This window comes from Mercenaria mercenaria, chromosome 8 (genome assembly GCF_021730395.1).
Source record: "Mercenaria mercenaria strain notata chromosome 8, MADL_Memer_1, whole genome shotgun sequence".
NCBI classification, from domain to species: Eukaryota; Metazoa; Mollusca; class Bivalvia; order Venerida; family Veneridae; genus Mercenaria; species Mercenaria mercenaria.
The window spans coordinates 38,126,433-38,147,754 of NC_069368.1; the positions used below are offsets into that span (position 1 = coordinate 38,126,433).

Sequence of the window (21,322 nt, forward strand, 5' to 3'; positions counted from 1 at the left end):
CTAGATATCATCAAGGTGAACATTCTGACCAGCTATCATAAAGATCCCATGAAAAATGTAACCTCTAGAGTGGTCACAAGCAAAAGTTTGCTGGAATCACAGAGTTACAGCAAAACCAAGTGTTAAGACCCTATTAGTCGCCTCTTACGATCATGAAAGGGTAAGGCAGTGGTTCCAAATCTTTTCATACATAGATTGTCCCAGAACCACATGGGGCGGATATTGTTGAAATGCAATTAAAAAGCTGAAGCTGTGTTCCTTAAATAGACCAGTGTCAACGCTTTTGAATTTTACATTTAGATATACAGGTCACGGGCTTCATTTCCATGGTAACATCAATTTGATTCAAGAAACCACAATTTTCTACTGAAATTTAAACAATTTTAGAGCTTAGTTTTAGTATATATGTAATAAATTATCAACAGAAACTGAACAAGAGGGCCATGATGGCCCTAAATTGCTCACCTGTTATCATTGCATTTGAGGACAAGAAGGTCCTCAGAAAAAATATCTAAGTCCAAAGGACAGGAACAACAAAGGAAAGAAATTTAACCAGAAACAAGGTACAGATATGTCAAAATACACCTAAAAATTGGAGGTACCATCCATGTTGTACCACAGGAAAGTGGTCTTGGTTTTTCCCTACAGCCAATAATAAAAAAGTTACTAAAAATAAGTTATTTAAAAAGAAAATTATTGTAAGTGATCAAAAGAAGGATCTGCCAAATAAATCTGTAGACATACAAATGTAAATGAAATTTCAGATCAGTATCTTCATGAGTTACGAAGATATACCCATTTTAATTTGAAACAAGAAATGCGGCAATGCCAAGAAACCAGGTTTTCAACACTTTTCATAAGAATAAAAAAGTATACTGAATCACAGTGCACCACTTTAAAGCACAACCCTAACCCTAACCCTAACCTAACCCTAACCCTAACTTTAAAGCACTACCCTAACCCTAACCCTAACCTAACCCTAACCCTATTTTTAGTAACAATGACCTTGACCTTGATCCCAGAAACCCCAAAATCAATCCCAAGCTACAAAGTAAGAATAAAAAAGTATACTGAATCACAGTGCACCACTTTAAAGCACAACCCTAACCCTAACCCTATTTTTAGTAACAATGACCTTGACCTTGATCCCACAAACCCCAAAATCAATCCCAAGCTAAAACTTTATATAAGTTTTCTATACACCAAGTTTCATCATGATAGCTCATTCCTAAGTTAAGTTATTGACCGGAAACCCTTTTTCTATTTTAAGTAACAGTGACCTTGACCTTGATCCCAGAAACCCCAAAATCAATCCCAGCCTTTGTCTTGATATAAGCTACATACATACCAAGTTTTATTCAAATATCTTTACTAAAACAAAAGTTATTGACCGGAAACACCAGTTTGACGCCGCCGCCGCCACCGCCCGCCCATCCGCCCGCCCACCCGACCAACAGCATACCCCAATCTAATAAGTCAGGTTTTCGTTGAAAACCTGGTTAATAAAGGGAGGTAATTTGACATAAAATCAGTCCATTGTTATCTACCCTGATTTGCTCAGTCCAACTAATGACAATAATGAAATTTCAAATAAGTCCTATAAGTACTTACTAATATAAATCCATTTTGACTATAATCAGGGGAGGTAATCAGATATAAAATAACTCTTGAACCTAGGACTGGATCTGATTTGTCATGGAATCCAAGATTTATTGTTGTTGAAGATATTTTGGAAGTTTGTATCAAACAAGAGGGCCATAATGGCCCTATATCGCTCACCTGTCATCACTGCACTTAATAGTAGGGTGACTTTCAGGGCAAAAATGGACATGGAGTTGTCACAAAAGTATAACAAAGGATGTTATATACCAAAATGTTGGCAAATGTCTGAAGTTTATTATTCTGGCAAAAATAAATTTCTCAAATTAGTGCGGGCCGCGAAATCCAAGATGGCGTCCAAGATGGCTGCCATTTTTGTCAGAAATGATCAAATTAATCTTAAAATATTTTTTTTTCTTTTAAATATAATAAACACCTTATATTTCATATTATATCAATAAAAAGGTTAAAGTGAATACAAGAGGGCCATGATGGCCCTATATCGCTCACCTGTTATCATTGCACTTGAGGACAAGAAGGTCCTCAGAAAAAATATCTAAGCCCAAAGGACAGGAACAACAAAGGAAAGAAATTTAACCAAAAAGAAAAAAAAAATCTTACAAGGTATAGATATGTTAAAATACACCTAAAAATTGGAGGTACCATCCATGTTGTATCACAGAAAACTGGTCTCGTGTTTTCCCTACGGCCATTAATAAAAAAGTTACTAAAAATAAGCTATTTATAGTAACGTAAAAGGGAAGTAATTAAAAAATATTGTAAGTGGACAAAAGAAGGATCTGCCAAATAAATCTTTTGACATAAATGAAATTTCAGATCAGTATCTTCAGTAGTTATGGAGATATAACAATTTTAATTTGAAATAAAATTAAAAGGGAGGTAATCTGACATAAAATCAGTCCATAGTTATCTACCCTGATTGTCTCAGTCCAACTAATAACAATAATGAAATTTCAAATAAGTCCTGTATTAGTACTTACTGATATAAATTCATTTTGATTCCAATCAGGGTAGGTAATCAGATATAAAATAACTCTGGAACCTACGATTGGATCTGATTTGTCATGGAATCCAAGATTTATTGTTGTTGAAGATATTTTGGAACAACAAAGCTGCTATTAAGCCGAAAAGGTCAAAATAGCTAATTTTGGCCCTTTCAGGGGCCGTAACTCTGGAACCCATTAGGGGATCTGGCCGATTCAAGAAAGGAACCAAGACATTATGGTGACACAAGTTCTGTGCAAGTTTGATTAAATTCAAATCAAAAATGAACCTGCTATTGTGCAGACAAGGTCAAAATAGCTAATTCTGGCCCTATCAGGGGCCAAAGCTCCGGAACCCATAAAGGAATCTAACCATTTCAAGAAAGGAATCAACATCTTGGTTCGATACAAGTTGTGTGCAAGTTTGGTTAAAATCAAATCATAAACGAAGCTGCTATTGTGCAGACAAGGTCAAAAAAGCTAATTTTGGCCCTTTCAGGGGCCATAACTCTGGAACCTGTTGCGGGATCTGGTCAGTTCCAGAGAGGAACCAAGATCTTATGGTGACACAAGTTTTGTGCAAGTTTGATTAAAATCAAATCATAAATGAAGCTGCTATGGTGCAGACAAGGTCAAAAAAGCTAATTTTGGCCCCTTTATGGGCCATATCTCTGGAACACATAATGGGATCTGGTCGGTTCAAGAAAGGAACTGAGATCTTATGGTGACACAAGCTTTCTGCAAGTTTAATTAAATTCAAATCATAAATGACGCTGCTATTGTGCAGACAAGGTCAAAATAGCTAATTTTGGCCATTTCTGGGGCCATAACTCTGGAACACATAATGGAATCTGGCCGGTTCAAGAAAGGAACCAAGATCTTATGGTGACACAAGTTGTGTGCAAGTTTGGTTAAATTCAAATCATAAATGAAGCTGCTATTGTGCAGACAAGGTCAAAGTAGCTAATTCTGGCCCTTTCAGGGGCCATAACTCTGGAACCCATGAAGGAATCTGGCCAGTTCAAGAAAGGAACCAAGACATTATGGTGACACAAGTTCTGTGCAAGTTTGATTAAATTCAAATCAAAAATGAACCTGCTATTGTGCAGACAAGGTCAAAATAGCTAATTCTGGCCCTATCAGGGGCCAAAGCTCCGGAACCCATAAAGGAATCTAACCATTTCAAGAAAGGAATCAACATCTTGGTTTGATACAAGTTGTGTGCAAGTTTGGTTAAAATCAAATCATAAACGAAGCTGCTATTGTGCAGACAAGGTCAAAAAAGCTAATTTTGGCACTTTCAGGGGCCATAACTCTGGAACCTGTTGCGGGATCTGGTCAGTTCCAGAAAGGAACCAAGATCTTATGGTGACACAAGTTTTGTGCAAGTTTGATTAAAATCGAATCATAAATGAAGCTGCTATGGTGCAGACAAGGTCAAAAAAGCTAATTTTGGCCCCTTTATGGGCCATAACTCTCGAACACATAATGGGATCTGGTCGGTTCAAGAAAGGAACTGAGATCTTATGGTGACACAAGCTTTCTGCAAGTTTGGTTATATTCAAATCATAAATGACGCTGCTATTGTGCAGACAAGGTCAAAATAGCTAATTTTGGCCATTTCTGGGGCCATAACTCTGGAACACATAATGGAATCTGGCGGGTTCAAGAAAGGAACCAAGATCTTATGGTGACACAAGTTGTGTGCAAGTTTGGTTAAATTCAAATCATAAATGAAGCTGCTATTGTGCAGACAAGGTCAAAGTAGCTAATTTTGGCCCTTTCAGGGGCCATAACTCTGGAACCCATGAAGGAATCTGGCCAGTTCAAGAAAGGAACCAAGATCTTATGGTGACACAAGTTGTGTGCAAGTTTGGTTAAATTCAAATCATAAATGAAGCTGCTATTGTGCAGACAAGGTCAAAATAGCTAATTCTGGCCCTTTCAGGGGCCATAACTCTGGAACCCATGAAGGAATCTGGCCAGTTCAAGAAAGGAATCAAGATCTCACGGTGATACAAGTGGTGTGCAAGTTTGGTAAAAATCAAATCATAAATGAAGCTGCTATTGTGCAGACAAGGTCAAAATAGCTAATTTTGGCCTTTCAGGGGCCATAACTCTGGAACCCATTATGGGATCTGGCCGGTTGAAGAAAGGAACCAAGATCTGATGGTGATACAAATTGTGTGCAAGTTTGGTTAAAATAAAATCATAAATGAAACCACTATCGTGCAGACAAAAAATTGTTGACGCACAAAAATAGCAAATTCTGGCCCTTTAAGGGGCAATAACTCTAGAACCCATGATGGGTTTTGGCCAGTTTTTGAAAGGAACTGAGATATCATGCCAATACAAGTTTTGCACAAGTCTGATCAAAATTGCTTGCAAAATGTTGTCTCTATCTTGTTCACAAGAAATTGTGGACGGACGACGGACGGACGACGGACGAAGGGCGATCACAAAAGCTCACCCTGTCACTATGTGACAGGTGAGCTAAAAAAAATATATAAATGAAGTCTCTATATGGCTGCAAAAGCCAAAATAGCCGATTTTGGACCTTTAAGGGACCATAACTCTGGAACCCAAGATCTTGTTGTGATACAAGTTGTGTGCAAGTTTGGTTAAAATCAAATCATAAATGAAGTTGCTGTTGTGCAGACAAGGTCAAAATAGCTAATTTTGGCCCTTTCAGGGGCCATAACTCTGGAACCCATTATGGGATCTGGTCGGTTCAACAAAGGAAATGAGATCTTATGGCAGCACGAGTTTTGTGCAAGTTTGATTAAATTCAAATCATAAACGTCCTTGCCTTAGGAGTAATTCCTCCTCATGAAAATTATGATTATGAGGATTATGGTTATTATGATGAGTCTTTGAATGACCCAGAGTACATTGCATACCCAGACTTTTCCTTGCCGAAACAACATGGCAATATTCATGTACAGGTCAATGCCTCGGATATATCTTCGGATGAGGACGTTTTGAAGGCTCCACAGAGAAAATCTCATAATCTAGATAAAGATTTTTCAAGTGTTTTTGATGGCAATAGCCAATAGTGTTTCTGGGGATGGAACCCAGGTAAATGACGACGAATGGGGATCACCCCCTGTAAAGGCACCTGAGAGAGGCCCTGACCTTAAACCCTCGCTTGCTAAACTGATAAATACTGCCTGTACTGTTCAGTGTGACACTTCTAACATTATAAATAAGTATAAGTTGCCAGCTAATTGTGAAAGGGCCGTTCCCCCTACTGTAAATCAAGAAGTTTGGAAATATCTTGATAAGTTTGGACATAGTCAGGACAAGCAATATGTTGATATTCAGAATCTTGTTTCTTACGGGATGGTTCCGATCATAGACTTGATAAATCTGCTTCAACGGAATAAAACTATGACCCTAGATATGAAAACTATGTTTTTTGGCCTGATTACCATTTTAGGGCAAGTTCAATATTCACTAAGTTTGAGGAGGAGATACCTCTGTAGGCCATTTCTCAAGAAAAAGTATTCTCCTATTTGCAACATGTCTATGGAGATAACCACAAAGCTCTTCGGAGATGACCTCTCAAAGCAGGTGAAATCTTGTGAAATGTCTCGTACTTAGGACGGGACCAGTACTACCCAAGTAACAATTATAGAGGCCCCATGCGTTCGAGGGGACGTTATCGTGGACGTCGTCCTTTTGGTGCCGGTTATCGTAACCAACAAGGCTATGGCTTTGACCCTTTTTGGCAGGGTCATGGACAAGGGTTTCGACCTTACCAGTACCCACTGAGGGGCATGAGTTTCAAAGGGTCCAATCTAGGTGGACGCCAACGACCTCTTCGGAGACCACCTTCTGCAACAGTTACTTCGGAAACTGCTCAGAACCCAAACGAGGAAATGTAAAAAATAAGGTAAGTTCTGTGGGTAAAGCACAGTATTGTCTTGATGCATGGAAAAAATATACAAATGACCCTTGGATCTTGAGTGCAGTTTCTGGCTATAAAATAGACTTTGAACAACAACCATAATTATCAAGATAGAATTCCTAGAGAAATTCCTTTTAGTTCTGATCAAAAGGAAATAGTTGATAAAGAAGTTCATGAACTTTTAGAAAAAGGGGCCATTGTTGAATCTGTTACAGAGGAAGGAGAATTTATATCTACTATTTTTATAGTACCAAAACCTGAAAATAAATTTCGACCTGTAATAAATCTCAGATACTTGAACCTTTTTGTGGAATACAATCACTTTAAACAAGAAACATTCAATGTTGTTCTAGATTTGATCCAGAAATATGATTCTATGACCAAAATTGATTTGGCTGATGCATATTTTTCTATTCCAATACACCCAACTCATTGGAAATACTTGAAATTTTCATGGAATTCTATCTTGTATTCGTTTGTTTGTCTACCATTTGGAATCAAGATTGCGCCTTATATGTTTACGAAGATCTTGCGTCCAATCTTTGCTTGGTTTAGGCAACAAAAGATTCGCTCTTCATATTATATAGATGATTCTATTAATATGGATCAATCAAAGGTTGTATGTCAAGAAAATAGTGGGGCTATCTTAGACACTCTACAAAGTCTTGGATTCACTATTAATTGAAAGAAATCTGTATTAATTCCTTGCCAAAGAATGACATTTTTTGAATATATTATTGATACCACTGAATTCAAGATATATCTTACAGATGACAAAATTCAAAGAATTATTCAGAAAGTTCACAGTTTGTTGAATCATAAGACTGTTATTGTCCGAGATCTTGCTTCTTTCATTGGTTTGATTATAAGTTCATTTCATGCAATTTTGGAAGCACCATTACATTACAGAATTCTTGAAAGAAACAAGTTGGTGGGTCTTGGCCCCGAAATGAATTTTGACAATAAGACAGCACTGGTTATTCGGGTACCTACTCGTGTGAGCGATACCGCCTTCGTGTGATTAATGTACATGTAGGTTGTTTAGGGTATATAAACAAGAGGACCATGATGGTCCTGAATCGCTCACCTCTTCCCACATGACCCAGTTTTGAGTATGACATCGTTTTTTTCTATTATTTGACGTAGTGACCTAGTTTTTGAGCTCATGTGATCCAGTTTTGAACCTGACCTAGATATTATCAAGATAAAAATTCTGACCAATTTTAATGAAGATCCATTGAAAAATATGGTCTCTAGAGAGGTCACAAGGTTTTTCTATTTTTGACCTATTGACCTAGTTTTCGAAGGTACGTGACCCTGCTTTGAACTTTACCTAGATATCATCAAGTTGAACATTCTCACTAATTTTCATGAAGATCTCATGAAAAATATGGCCTCTAGCGAGGTCAAAAGATTTTAATAATTTTTGAGGTTTTTCTATTTTTAGACCTACTGACCTAGTTTTTGACCGCAGTTGACCCAGTTTCAAACTTGACCTAGATATCATCAAGATGAACATTCAGACCAACTTTCATACAGATCCCATGAAAAGTATGGCCTCTAGAGAGATCACAAGGTTTTTTTTATTATTTGACCTACTGACCTAGTTTTTTAAGGCACTTGACCCAGTTTCAATCCTGACCTAGATATCATCAAGGTGAACATTCCGACCAATTTTCACGAAGATCCTTCAAGGGTATGGCCTCTAGAAAGATCACAAGGTTTTTCTATTTCAAGACCTACTGACCTAGTTTTTGATCGCAGTTGACCCAGTTTCAAACTTGACCTATATATCATCAAGATAAACATTCAGACCAATTTTCATACAGATCCCATGAAAAATATGGCCTCTTGAGAGGTCACAACATTTTTTCATTATTTGACCTACTGACCAACTTTTTGATGGCACGTGACCCACTTTCAAACTTGACCTAGATATCATCAAGATGAACATTCTGACCAATTTTTATGGAGATCCATTCACAAGTATGGCCTCTAGAGAGGTCACAAGGTTTTTCTATTTTTAGACCTATTGACCTAGTTTTTGATCGCACATGACCCTGTTTCAAACTTGACCTAGATATCATCAAGATGAACATTCAGACCAACTTTCATACAGATCCCATGAAAAATATGGCCTCCAGAGAGGTCACAAGGTTTTCCTATTATTTGACCTACTGACCTAGTTTTTGATGGCACATGACCCACTTTCAAACTTGACCTAGATATCATCAAGGTGTACATTCTGACCAATTTTCATGAAGGTCTCATGAAATATATGGCCTCTAGAGAGGTCACAAGGTTTTTCTATTTTTAGACCTACTGACCTAGTTTTTGATGGCACGTGACCCAGTTTCAAACTTGACCTAGATATCATCAAGATGAACATACATACCAACTTTCATATAGATCCCATGAAAAATATGGCCTTTAGAGAGGTCACAAGATTTTTCTATTATTTGACCTACTGACCTAGTTTTTGATGGCACGTGACCCAGTTTCGAACTTGACCTAGATATCATCAAGGTGAACGTTCTGACCAATTTTCATGAAGATCTTACGAAATATATGGCCTCTAGAGAGGTCACAAGGTTTTTCTATTTTTAGACTTACTGACCTAGTTTTTGACGGCACTTGACCCAGTTTCGAACTTGACCTAGATATCATCAAGATGAACATTCTGACCAACTTTCATAAAGATCCCACAAAAAATGTGACCTCTAGAGTGGTCACAAGCAAAAGTTTACGGACGGACGCACGAACGGACAACGGACGCTGCGTGATCACAAAAGCTCACCTTGTCACTATGTGACAGGTGAGCTAAAAAAATGCCAAGGTATGACACATATTTAAGAATGTTGAACATTTTAAAGACAGCTTCGTCCGAGGCAATGCATTAATTCGCACTGGTGAAAATATCAGTCCTCAATAATATTGATATGACTATAAAATTTGAAGAAATGTAGCGAAAATTACGTACTTTGACGTTTTGGGACGTATTTTTCTTTGTTCAAAGTTGAGATAACTGAATTTGCCACTCACCTTGGTAGAAGTATACATACTCAACTACAAAACGTTTGGATCATGTACCTGCAAGTTGTTTTTGTTGATAAAATTTCAATTATATGCATCCTGTTGCTGTTTTTGGTGGTACCTCTGACGATGGATGAAAATAAACAAAGATACCTACCCGTTTGCACATGGGTACCGTCCTCGTTATGTCAATGAACATTTATAAAACTCCCCGCAGCAATTGCTTTGGCATACGGTACACTAAATAAACGCAACTGAAGGTAATTGCTTTGAGGATCTGAAAACTTGTAAGAACTGGAAATGTGAAACCCGACCGTTGGTCGATCTATTTGATTAGAATTTTAACTTTAACGATGTAAAGAATGAGAGTGGACCGTATTAGCAGTATTTCACCAAGATTAAATCTTCCCTCACACCCACCCTCTATTCTACGCATTCTATCATCTTGCCTTCTTGAAGTTCTTCTTTTTCTCCTTCGGTCTCATAATGAAAACGACCAAATTTATCGCACACCAAGCAAAAGTGCTAAATGTAGAGACCAGTTTTTTCTTCCTGAAAGGGAAAGTGGACCCTCTCTCTGAGCATGTGTTCGTTTAGGGAGATGCTCCGGCTTCGTAAATCTGCCTTTTATCGTATCTTGTAATATTCCCCTCTGTTCATAGGCGCACCCTCCATTAAGGTAGTGCTAATTAGGTGACTTGTTTACAAATACATACAATATACACTACTGTATAAGTGTCTTACGGGTGACTAACTGAAGAAACAGAAGCAGAGATGGAAGTCTGGGTATCAGATTCTATCCGTTTTTATTGTTTGTTCACACACTCCTCTCAGCGGTTGTAAACGTTAAATGTACGTCTAGGGATGAAATCTGTGAGATTCAAGATTTCAAGATTTTATTTATAACTAGGCTCATACGGCATCAGCATTATAATAACAACAAATTTAACAAAACAAACACTAATACATAAAATAAAACAGTAGTTTTACGGTCGTAATAGATCTAATACAAATATTTTGTAAGCTAAAAAACAGAAGATGGTGTACATTAATAACCAGGTTGAAAACACTGTTTTAACTGGCCAGCAAATACCTGCCCGTGACAAAAACCTATCCCTACCTAAAAAGTTGAAGTATTTTCTGTACAAACAATGCTAACTTAAAAAGAGTACTATCATTACTTTGAAATAAATGTTGAAATGACATTACATTTAACAGCTGAAAGTCATTTGGTATATATTTTACTCTGTCCAAATCAATGTAGGGACATTCTAAAATAAGAATATTGCGGAAATGCACTGGTGAAAGTACTGACTGATTCAACCAGAATTCGGAAGATCCAAGTTGTTCTAAAGATTCTTTTACATATGAAATCTAAGAACAATAATTTACATTTTGCTTATGGAGTCTATACATGAACCTGTAAAGTATATAGTTTATCTTTTCTTGTTTACCATTTAATAAATTGTACACCAGTAGTTCAATATTCTATTACTAATTATAATATCTATTGGTAATACCCCAAGCTCACCAAAAACCATGACATAAGGTGTTGACTTTTTAACCTTCAGTAATGTTTTCAAAAAAATAAGCTTAAAACTTTTAACAATGTTAACATCACCACATCCCCATACCTCTGATCCATACAGTAATATTGGTTGAACCACAGACTCAAATAAATGTAACTATGAATCAATACTAAGCTGCAGCTTCCTACATTTTTTTTTCAACGGAGCATACATAGCCTTTCTAGCTTGGTCAACCAAATATATTTTAGTTTTATTGAAGTTACCATTGTAGTTAAATTTAATTTCTAGATAAATGAAGTCATCTACTACTTCAAGTGCTGCATTATTATAATAAAAGGTAGACTTATTAAAATGTATTTTTCCACGTTAGAAAAGAACAACCTTAGTTTCATTTGAATTAACTGTAAGTTTCCAAAGTTAATGCAGATTGTAAATCATTTTAAGATTCTGTAAATAACACTGTATCATCTGCATAAAGTAACAAAAATAGCTTGAAGAACATTTCTGAAATATCATCACTTAGCTGGTCCTATACATTTTTGATATTTCCACTAGTTTTGAACAATAATTAGACATATATGAGACTAAATCATTCTAGAAAACAGAAAATAATATTGGTGATAAATTTTCACCTTGTCATACACCAGTTGAGTTAATAAAGAAATTTGTTAGACTTTGGCTATTCTTTACATAAGATTAGGCATTATCATATATTGCATTATATACAGCCTTAAAGACTTTCCCATCAATGTTATGCTGTAGTAATTTATTACATAAACACATACGATTGACAGAATCAAACGCTTTCTTGTAATCTACAATGGCACAATGTAAGAGCAGATTGGTTTTTAGCTTGACTATTCATAGAATAGTAGAGCTATTGGACTGGCCCATGCGTCGGCGTCCGCGTCCCGATTTGGTTAAGGTTTTGTATGTAAGCTGGTATCTCAGTAACCACTTGTGGGAATGGATTGAAACTTCACACACTTATTCACTGTGATAAACTGACTTGTATTGCACAGGTTCCATAACTCTATTTTGCTTTTTTACAAAATTATGCCCCTTTTTCGACTTAGAAATTTTTGGTTAAGGATTTGTATGTAAGCTGGTAACTCAGTAACCACTTGTGGGAATGGATTGAAACTTCACACACTTATTCACTGTGATAAACTGACCTACACTGCACAGGTTCCATAACTCTATTTTGCTTTTTTAACAAAATTATGCCCCTTTTTCAACTTAGAAATTTTTGGTTAAGGTTTTGTATGTAAGTTGGTATCTCAGTACTTACTAATGGGAATGGATTGAAACTTCACATACTTATTCACTGTCATGATCTGACATGCACTAAGCAAGTCCCATAACTCTACTCTTTTTTTCAAAATTATGCCCCTTTTTCAACAGCAGTTTTTGGTTAAATTTTTGTATGTAATCTGATATCTCAGTATCCACTGATTGGAATGGATTGAAACTTCACACTCTTGTTCACTGTCATGATCTAACATGCACTGTGAAGGTCCCATAACTCTACTTTGCATTTTTACAAAATTATGCCCCTTTTTCGACTTAGCAGTTTTTGGTTAAGTTTTTGTATGTAAGCTGGTATCTCAGTATCTACAAATTGGAAAGGATTGAAACTTCACACACTTGTTCACTGTCATGCTATGACATGCAGTACAGAGGTTCAATACCTCTATTTTGCATTTTACAAAATGATGCCCCTTTTTTCAACTTCTGTATTCATTCAATTGACAAGGCTGTTGAATAGTCGAGCGTTGCTGTCCTCCGACAGCTCTTGTTTATACTTTAACTTCCTGCCTTTAGATTCATAAGCACCATTTGCAATACAGAATAAGCAACAGACTATAAGGCAGGTAAGATTATATTCTGTTAAAGTTTAAGTATCAGACGAGCTGTAATAACTTTGAAATAATGTACAAATGGTTACCAAGAGCAAGCAAAATTTCTCGTCGCTTTCTTTTTTTCTTTTCATTTCCCACCATTTTAGCTCTGCTTTCAACAGTTGGATGATAAGCAAATTGCTCGGGGCTTGACTTGCTCGACAAACCTGCAAACCTACTTAACTTCATGCCCTCTTTACTTACTTTAACAGAACATCACTTTTTCCAACACCTGTTTTTCATGAAAGTTCTATCATAAGTTAAAGTAACGATAATAAGTTAAAGTAACGATAAAAATAAAGAGGGAGCTGAATAGTTCCTAGTAAAATGCCGGTCAGTTGTGGTCTGCTACCCTAAAATGGCGCGTATATGCTCCTGTCCGCACAATAAACCCCCTACTTTCGGTTTCGATCTGCAAAACTTGTATGTGAAGTGTATCTCATTTCATGCATTATGTATTCCAGCAATAAAAAGGTGTGATTAATGCACTTGTTCTACACGAATTTTGCACAAAAATCAAGGATCTTTTTACTACTGATTTCTTTCGACTACTCAAACGAAGCACATTTTTGACCGAATAACTGGCTTTTTTCCTCAAAACGAAGTTAAACGTGGGTCGATCGCAATACAATATTTCACAAAAATCATATCATTTCTGAACAAATTTATTTTTGTTTTTGCTGCAAACATTTTGTACCCCATAACAACTTAAATAACAAGGCAAAACGTATGGTCGCAAACTTTCAATTAAAAATACACCTAAGAATGTGTTTATGTAGATGGATCTTGAAAGCGAACTTGAAGAAATTATGTGAGAAGTTTTTCTTCGGATAGGCTGCATCCAGTAGCTGGAGGGTATAAAAAGACCAAAGTTTTATCTTCATCCTAGCTGGTCATTGCATAGTATCGCTAAATTTTAGAAAAGGGGTCTGCGTCAATGTAATGTTCATTTCAATAAAGAGGACGGTATCCGCTGGATTGACAGAAACAACGAGGATGGTACCATGGTACATCGTCAGAGGTATCTTATTTTCTAGACACTGTCTTCCAAAAAATCGATCTAATTTTACTGTGCTTCAAGTTTTTGTGAAATGAAAGCAATGGCTAATACACAGAATAATTGCTTTCCATTTTCCTTATAAAAAATTCCTAATATAATCCGAAATAATACCATTTATCGTGAAAATATATACCATCGCCTTAAAATATCTTCATTTCCGCGACAAAAAACGTATTTTTTCAGTTATTCAGATCATATGAGAAAGATATTTGAGATGGATATAGTTAAGGTATGTTCTGATACATTTAATACTAAAACTTTTCAAATCTTCAGTAAAATACAGAATAATTACCTGTTATAGGTGTGAATTTCCTGTTCACCAACATGTATATTAATCAGACGAGGGCGGTATCGCACACACGAGTAGGTACCCGAATAACCAGTGTGATTATCTTTAGGTAGTGTTCAGGAAATACGTTGGTGGATTGACAATGTGAGATCTAAAAATGGTAAACTGATTAGGCCATCCAATGTCTCTAGGAGATGCCGAACGAATGCGTCTTTTGATGGATTTGGTGGAATAGATCTAGAAAACGGTCGTCATACGAATGGTAGATGGTTAAATGAAGAAGTCTGTGGACATAGCATAAATTTCCTAGAATTGCATGCTATTTTCTATACTCTGCAGGCATTATATGATGATTGTAGACACATTCATTTAGAGGTTCAATCTGACAATACCTCTGCCATAGCATATATTAATAATTTTGGTGGGATGGAATCCATAGAAATGGACAGCTTGGCAGGTCAGATTTGGAACTGGTGTATTGAAAGAGATATTTACATTTCAGCAGTGCATGTGCCTGGAAGGTTGAATTCTGCAGATTTCTTTTCAAGAAACTTTTCGGACTCCACAGAGTGGATGTTAAAGTCTGATAAATTTGATAGATTATGTAGACAGACTTTTGTACCAGACATAGATCTTCTTGCCTCAAGATTGAACCATCGTCTACCTAATTTTGTTTCTTGGTTCCCAGAACCTGGTGCACTGGCCGCCAATGCCTTTGCATTGTCTTGGAGCAGGTTTACACCATATATTTTTCCACCTTTTAACCTCATAGGTAAAATTATCAATAAAATAGTGTCAGATAAGGTGGATAAAGCACTGTTAGTAGTACCTTACTGGTTTACTCAGAGTTGGTTTCCTTCGTTACTAGAAATTTTGTCTGATTTTCCTATCAGGTTACCAAGGCACAAGGATTTATTGGTGTTACCACACAACGGGGAGTTACATCCCCTTTGCAAGAGACTCAAGATGATTGGTGTAGAGTTGTCAGGAAACAACTTAAAAGTAGAAGAGTTCCGGCAGAAATTGCAGATTTCATCACCAAGTCAAACAGTATAACAGCGCATGGAAACAAGCGCACCGCCTTGCGAGAGCTGACGCTCATCTGATTTTTTTTGTATAATAGAAATATTGTCCTATCCATGATTTTCTAAGTCTAAAAAGGGCCATCATTCTTGCAAAAAGCAGGATAGAGTTATGTTTCTTGATGTACAGTGTCCACTTATGATTGTGAAAAACTGTTGCAAGTTTTAAAGCAATAGCTTTGATAGTTTATGAGAAAAGTTGCCTTAAACATAATACTCAACCAAGAAAATGATTTTCTAAGTCCAAAAGGGGCAATAATTATTGCAAAAAGCAGGATGGAGTTATGTTGCTTGCTGTACAGGGTCAGCTTATGATGGTGAACAAGTGTTGCAAGTTTCAAAGCAATAGCTTTGATAGTTTAAGAGAAAAAGTTGACCTAAACATAAAACTTAACCAAGAAATCTGATATTTTCTAAGTCCAAAAGGGGCCATAAATCTTGCAAAAAGCAGGATGGAGTTATGTTTCTTGCTGTACAGGGTCAGCTTATGATGGTGAACAAGTGTTGCAAGTTATAAAGCAATAGCTTTGATAGTTTAGGATAAAAGCTGACCTAAACATAAAACTTAACCAAGAAAACTGATTTTCTAAGTCCAAAAGGGGCAATAATTCTTGCAAAAAGCAAGATGGAGTTATGTTTCTTGATGTACAGGGTCTGCTTATGATGGTGAACAAGTATTCCAAGTTTCAAAGCAATAGCTTTGATAGTTTAGGAGAAAAGTTGACCTAAACATAAAACTTAACCAAGAAATCTGATATTTTCTAAGTACAAAAGGGGCCATAAATCTTGCAAAAAGCAAGATGGAGTTATGTTTCTTGCTATACTGGGTCAGCTTATGATGGTGAACAAGTCTTCCAAGTTTCAAAGCAATAGCTTTGATAGTTTAGGAGAAAAGCTGACCTAAACATAAAACTTAACCAGGCAACGCTGACGCAGACGCCGACGCCGACGCCGACAACCGCTCAAGTGATGACAATAACTCATCATTTTTTTTCAAAAAATCAGATGAGCTAAAAATGGTATTTTTGGAATTATCTTAGGCATACCAGTCCGTTTTGTGCATCTGAAACAGTAGTGTTGTCCTATCTTTTTTATCTCTTCAAATGTGGTAAGTCTTACTCGATCATCAATATTCATAAAGCAATGCTTTTGCAAACTTTACCATTTTTTGGAAATGTGTGGTGCAAGGAACTGTTATTGATTCCAAGGTTTATGAAAAGTGTTTTTGTGCATAAACCGGCTAAACCGAGATATCTTTTGACATGGGACGTTTCAATTGTATTGAACTATCTGAAGAGTTTAATGCCTTTATCTAGTTTGTCAGTGAAGTTGTTAACTTTTAAGACTTTGGCGCTAGTTGCATTGACCACAGCCCCAACGGCACAGACCCTTTGTGCTTTGGACCTTAGTAATATGATAGAAAATCAACAGACAGTTGTATTCACGTTTACCGATATCTTGAAGACGTCCAAAGTAGGACAGTCCTATTCTTTAAGAATAGAACATTATGAAAACGAAAGTGTTTGTGCTATGCATACATTAATGTTTTATATTCGGAAGACTGCTTTATTGAGAAGTAGTGATAGGGTTTTTATATCTTATGTTACTTTTTTGCCTGTGACAACAAGTACATTAGCCAGTTGGCTTAGAAATATATTGGAACTTTCAGGAATAGACACATCAGTGTATAAGGCTCACAGTTTCAGGGGTGCTTCGGCTTCAGCCGCTTACAATAAAGGTTGTTCTATGAAAAAAATTATTTCTCAGGCAAACTGGAAATCAGAGAAGAATTTTAGGAAATTTTATTGTAGGAATGTTGACAGTAGTTTGTCTTTTGCTAACACAGTATTTGATAATTAGATTAGTAGCTTGTCTTTTGCTAATTAATGCAGTGTTTAATAATTAAATTGGGATTTTGAAAATTTCCTTATTTTTGTTGCCTTTAAAGATGCTCTGTATATGTGATGTTGAAGGCTTTGAAAAATAATGGACTCCCATCCAAGCTTTAGTGATGGATGGAGAGCATTATTTGAATAAGCTGGAGGCTGAGCATATACAGACCCTTCCCTGTATTAGTGTTATGATAACCTCTGATAAAATTGCCCTCCCTTTCCTAATCTGAAGCAACAAAAATAAGTCTTTAAAAAACTGAATGGTGTGCTTTCGGCTTCCGGGTAGTCACTTGATGCGCACTGCGCATGTGCCGACCTACGGCGGGCAAATTAAACCTTTTAACTCGCGATTTTTCAACCTAGACCAGAATGAAATTGCTCTGTATATGCTCAGCCTCCGGCTTATTCAAATAATGCTTTCCATCCATCACTAAAGCTTGGATGGGAGTCCATTTTCTTACATTCCGCATAACATTTCAATATAACTACATATTAAAATAAGAAGCAAAATATTGATCATTATTCAGACCGAAAGACTAATAAAAATATTTCAGCAAATAATGGCTGTTTAAAAATATTTCAAATAAAGAAAATGCACAGAAACACATACTTTCAAAATAAAAGCTATCAATTTTGCGCGGTAACTGACACGTAGCAACATGACGTCATTTTAAGGCAACAATGTTTTGAAGCATTTCTGCGGCAATTTATTCATTATTTCTGCATTATTAAACCATTAAGCATCAGATCAGCGACAGGTTCAGGATTTTTTTCAGAAGAATGGATATACAAACACATTTAGTTTGTCGTAAACGTCATCGTAAATCATCACATTAGCTTCCGGTTGGGCATGCGCACATACAAATATTATGGTAACCTACCTCCTTAATGATACAGTTTCTCAAAACATGGATCTTCAACACCAGGATGTAATTAACTTACTAGACCATTACAAGATCATGTTTGAAATTAATTACCATCTTTCAATTTGTATCTTTTAGAAAAAGTCCTCTCTTTTTCATTTTTCTATCAACTGTCCTGTTTTTTAGTGTTAAAGTCCTGTCTTCAGGACTTTTTTGCAGCCTTGCTAAAAGAATCTTGATAATCCTGGGATTTCCTGAGAACAGGAAAATATTTCTGCAAGGGGTCAATGACAGACGGACATAATGATGGAATGACGGATGGATGGAAAAGTGCATTCCTTTAGTCTCCGGAACTGGTTTTCAAGCAGGGGACTAAAAATAAATGGCATCATTATATGTAACAAGAGGGCCATGAAGGCCCTGTATCGCTCACCTGACCTATTGACCTAAAGATCATCAAGATTAACATTCTGACCAAGTTTCATTAAGATATGGTCATAAATGTGGCCTCTAAAGTGTTAACTAGCTATTCCTTTGATTTGACACCGCGACCTAGTTTTTGACCCAGATTTGAACTTAACCTAAAGATCATCAAGTTTAACATTCTGACTAAGTTTCATGAAGATACAGTCGTAAATGTGGCCTCTAAAGTGTTAACAAGCTTTTCCTTCGATTTGACCTAGTGACCTAGTTTTTGACCCCACCTGACCCAGATTTGAACTTGACCTAAAGATCATCAAGATTAACATTCTGACCAAGTTTTATTAAGATATGGTCATAAATGTGGCCTCTAAAGTGAACCGATAGAAGCATCCTCTGTAAATGAATCTTAAAGAATATTAACTTCAATAAATTAATTGGATCATTATATTATGCATAACTTGGTGCAAAAAAAAATTAAGTTAGTAGAAATTACAAAAAATTAGGGATAATCTAAACAAACAAGGCAGTCTGAAAGACAGCTAAATCCCCCACCACTGCTATGGATAGTGAAAGGGTAAACCTTTGATTTTAGCTGTGACCTTGACCTTGAACTGACATGGCTGACTTTAGGAGATACAGAGCTGAAACCTTTGACCTTCAGTTGTGACCTTGACCTTGAGTTGACATGGCTGACTCATGAGTTCTTGATGAGGTAATCGTTTGACCCAAGTTTGATGAAAATCCTTCAAGGAGTTTAGGAGATATAGAGCGGACACAAAATGGAAGGGCTCAAACCTTCGACCCTTAGTTGTGACCTTGACCTTGAGCTGGCATGACTGACTCATGGGTTCTGCACATCGTCTTGATAATGTGATCATTTGACCCAAGTTTGATAAAATTCCTTCAAGGGGTTTATGAGATATAGAGCGGACACAAAATGGAAGGCTCAAACCTTTGACCTTGAGTTGTGACCTTGACCTTGAGCCGACAAAGCTGACCCATGGGTTCTGCACATTGTCTTGATGAGGTGATCATTTGACCCAAGTTACATGAAAATCCTTCAAGGAGTTTAGAAGATATAGAGTGGACACAAAATGGAAGGCTCAAAACCTTTGACCCTAAGTTGTGACCTTGACCTTGAGCCGGCATGGCTGACTCATGGGTTCTGCACATCGTCTTGATGAGGTGATCATTTGACCCAAGTTTGATAAAATTCCTTCAAGGGGTTTATGAGATATAGAGCGGACACAAAATGGCAGGCTCAAACCTTTGACCTTGAGTTGTGACCTTGACCTTGAACCGACAAGGCTGACTCATGGGTTCTGCACATCGTCTTGATGAGGTGATCATTTGACCCAAGTTTCATGAAAACCCTTCAAGGGGTTTAGGAGATATGGACCGGACACGATTTTGTTACGGACGGAAGGACGGACGGAAGGACGGACGGACGCAGACCATTCCTATAATCCCTCTGCCATTGCGGGGGATTAATAAGGGCTTTTTTAGGAATTTGGCCCTTTCTGAATGTTTTTTTAGGAATTTTAGGGAGGCCTAAAAAAATTAGGATTTTTTAGGAATTTTAAGGCCACTTGAAAGCCTGCATTCTAAATAGAAGAACCAATAATCATACATTTTGTTTTCTTTGGGTGTAAGGACATGTTGTTTAGATTACACCATTCATTGACGTAGTCGAGGTTTTATTGTTAAGTGTTTTGAATTTCAGCTAAACAATAAACAAAAACAAGAGTGCCAGACTGTCACAAAATACGCATGTCATTGAACTTGACCTAATTCAAGAGCCATAATCCAGGAGTGCCTGGGGGGATTTGGCAGGTTATCAAACTTGGCTGAGATATTATGCCCACAAACATTGTCAGCAAGTTTGGTGAAGATCTAATGAAAATTGTTCGTCTTAGAGAGCGGACAATGCTAAATTTGCAGTTTTTCAAGTAATTAAAGGGCCATAATCGAAGAGTGCCCAAGGCGATTTCACTGGCTATCGAACTTGGCCGAGATATTATACCCAAAAACATTGTCAGCAAGTTTGGTGAAGATCGGATGAAAACTGTTCGACTTAAGAGAGCAGACATGCTTTGGACGCCAACTGCCCAATCACCCGCCTGCACCACGGCTGTTCACATAATACACACCACTCCTTCAAAGACAGCTGTACAAAAATTGAAGTGTTTCTTTAGGCAGATTGTAAAAAGATGCTATAAGCCTCATAGGAGAAGTAGTTGACAATCAAATTTTGACATTCAGTAAAAGTTACAAGTATAATATAAATTATGAATTTATTAAGTACTGGGTTAAAAAAAATATATATAAGTTTTTAATTACAATTTTCATTTTCTGCTTGAAATTATTAACATTTTGATATGATTATTAAAATAATTAGCATTTTCATATTTTGGTTATCAGAGGCTACAATGTATTTCATAATACATTACCTGGAAATCAGTCATACAACCTTTGCACTCTACTTTAGTCTGTTGACAGATAGACTGAAATAGTACTGAAGGAAAAAACAGATTACCTGAAGATATGCTTCTAAGGCAACACGTCTTTGTTCCACAATCTTCTGATTAAATTTAAGAACTTTTTTTGGTGGAAATTCTGGTGTGACTATAATTTTCTTCAACTGCTTATGCAGTTCTTCAAACTCTGAGTACCTCTTGTGTAAGGTATGGTAACTGCCACTCTGGAACACATCAACTCTGTAAGCCTGAAACATAAT

The 21,322-nt window shown here is 36.7% G+C and overlaps 1 protein-coding gene across 3 annotated transcripts in view; it reads right to left on the reverse strand.

Moving 5' to 3' along the window:
• LOC123566563 (sorting nexin-24-like) overlaps positions 1 to 21,322 on the reverse strand; it is a 223,908-nt gene that overhangs the window by 154,823 nt on the left and 47,763 nt on the right. For all 3 annotated transcript variants that reach the window (XM_045360793.2, XM_045360791.2, XM_045360792.2), the window contains exon 2: positions 21,122 to 21,310. In XM_045360793.2, coding sequence (XP_045216728.1) covers positions 21,122 to 21,310 — 189 coding nt within the window. The remainder of the gene's footprint in view (positions 1 to 21,121; positions 21,311 to 21,322) is intronic.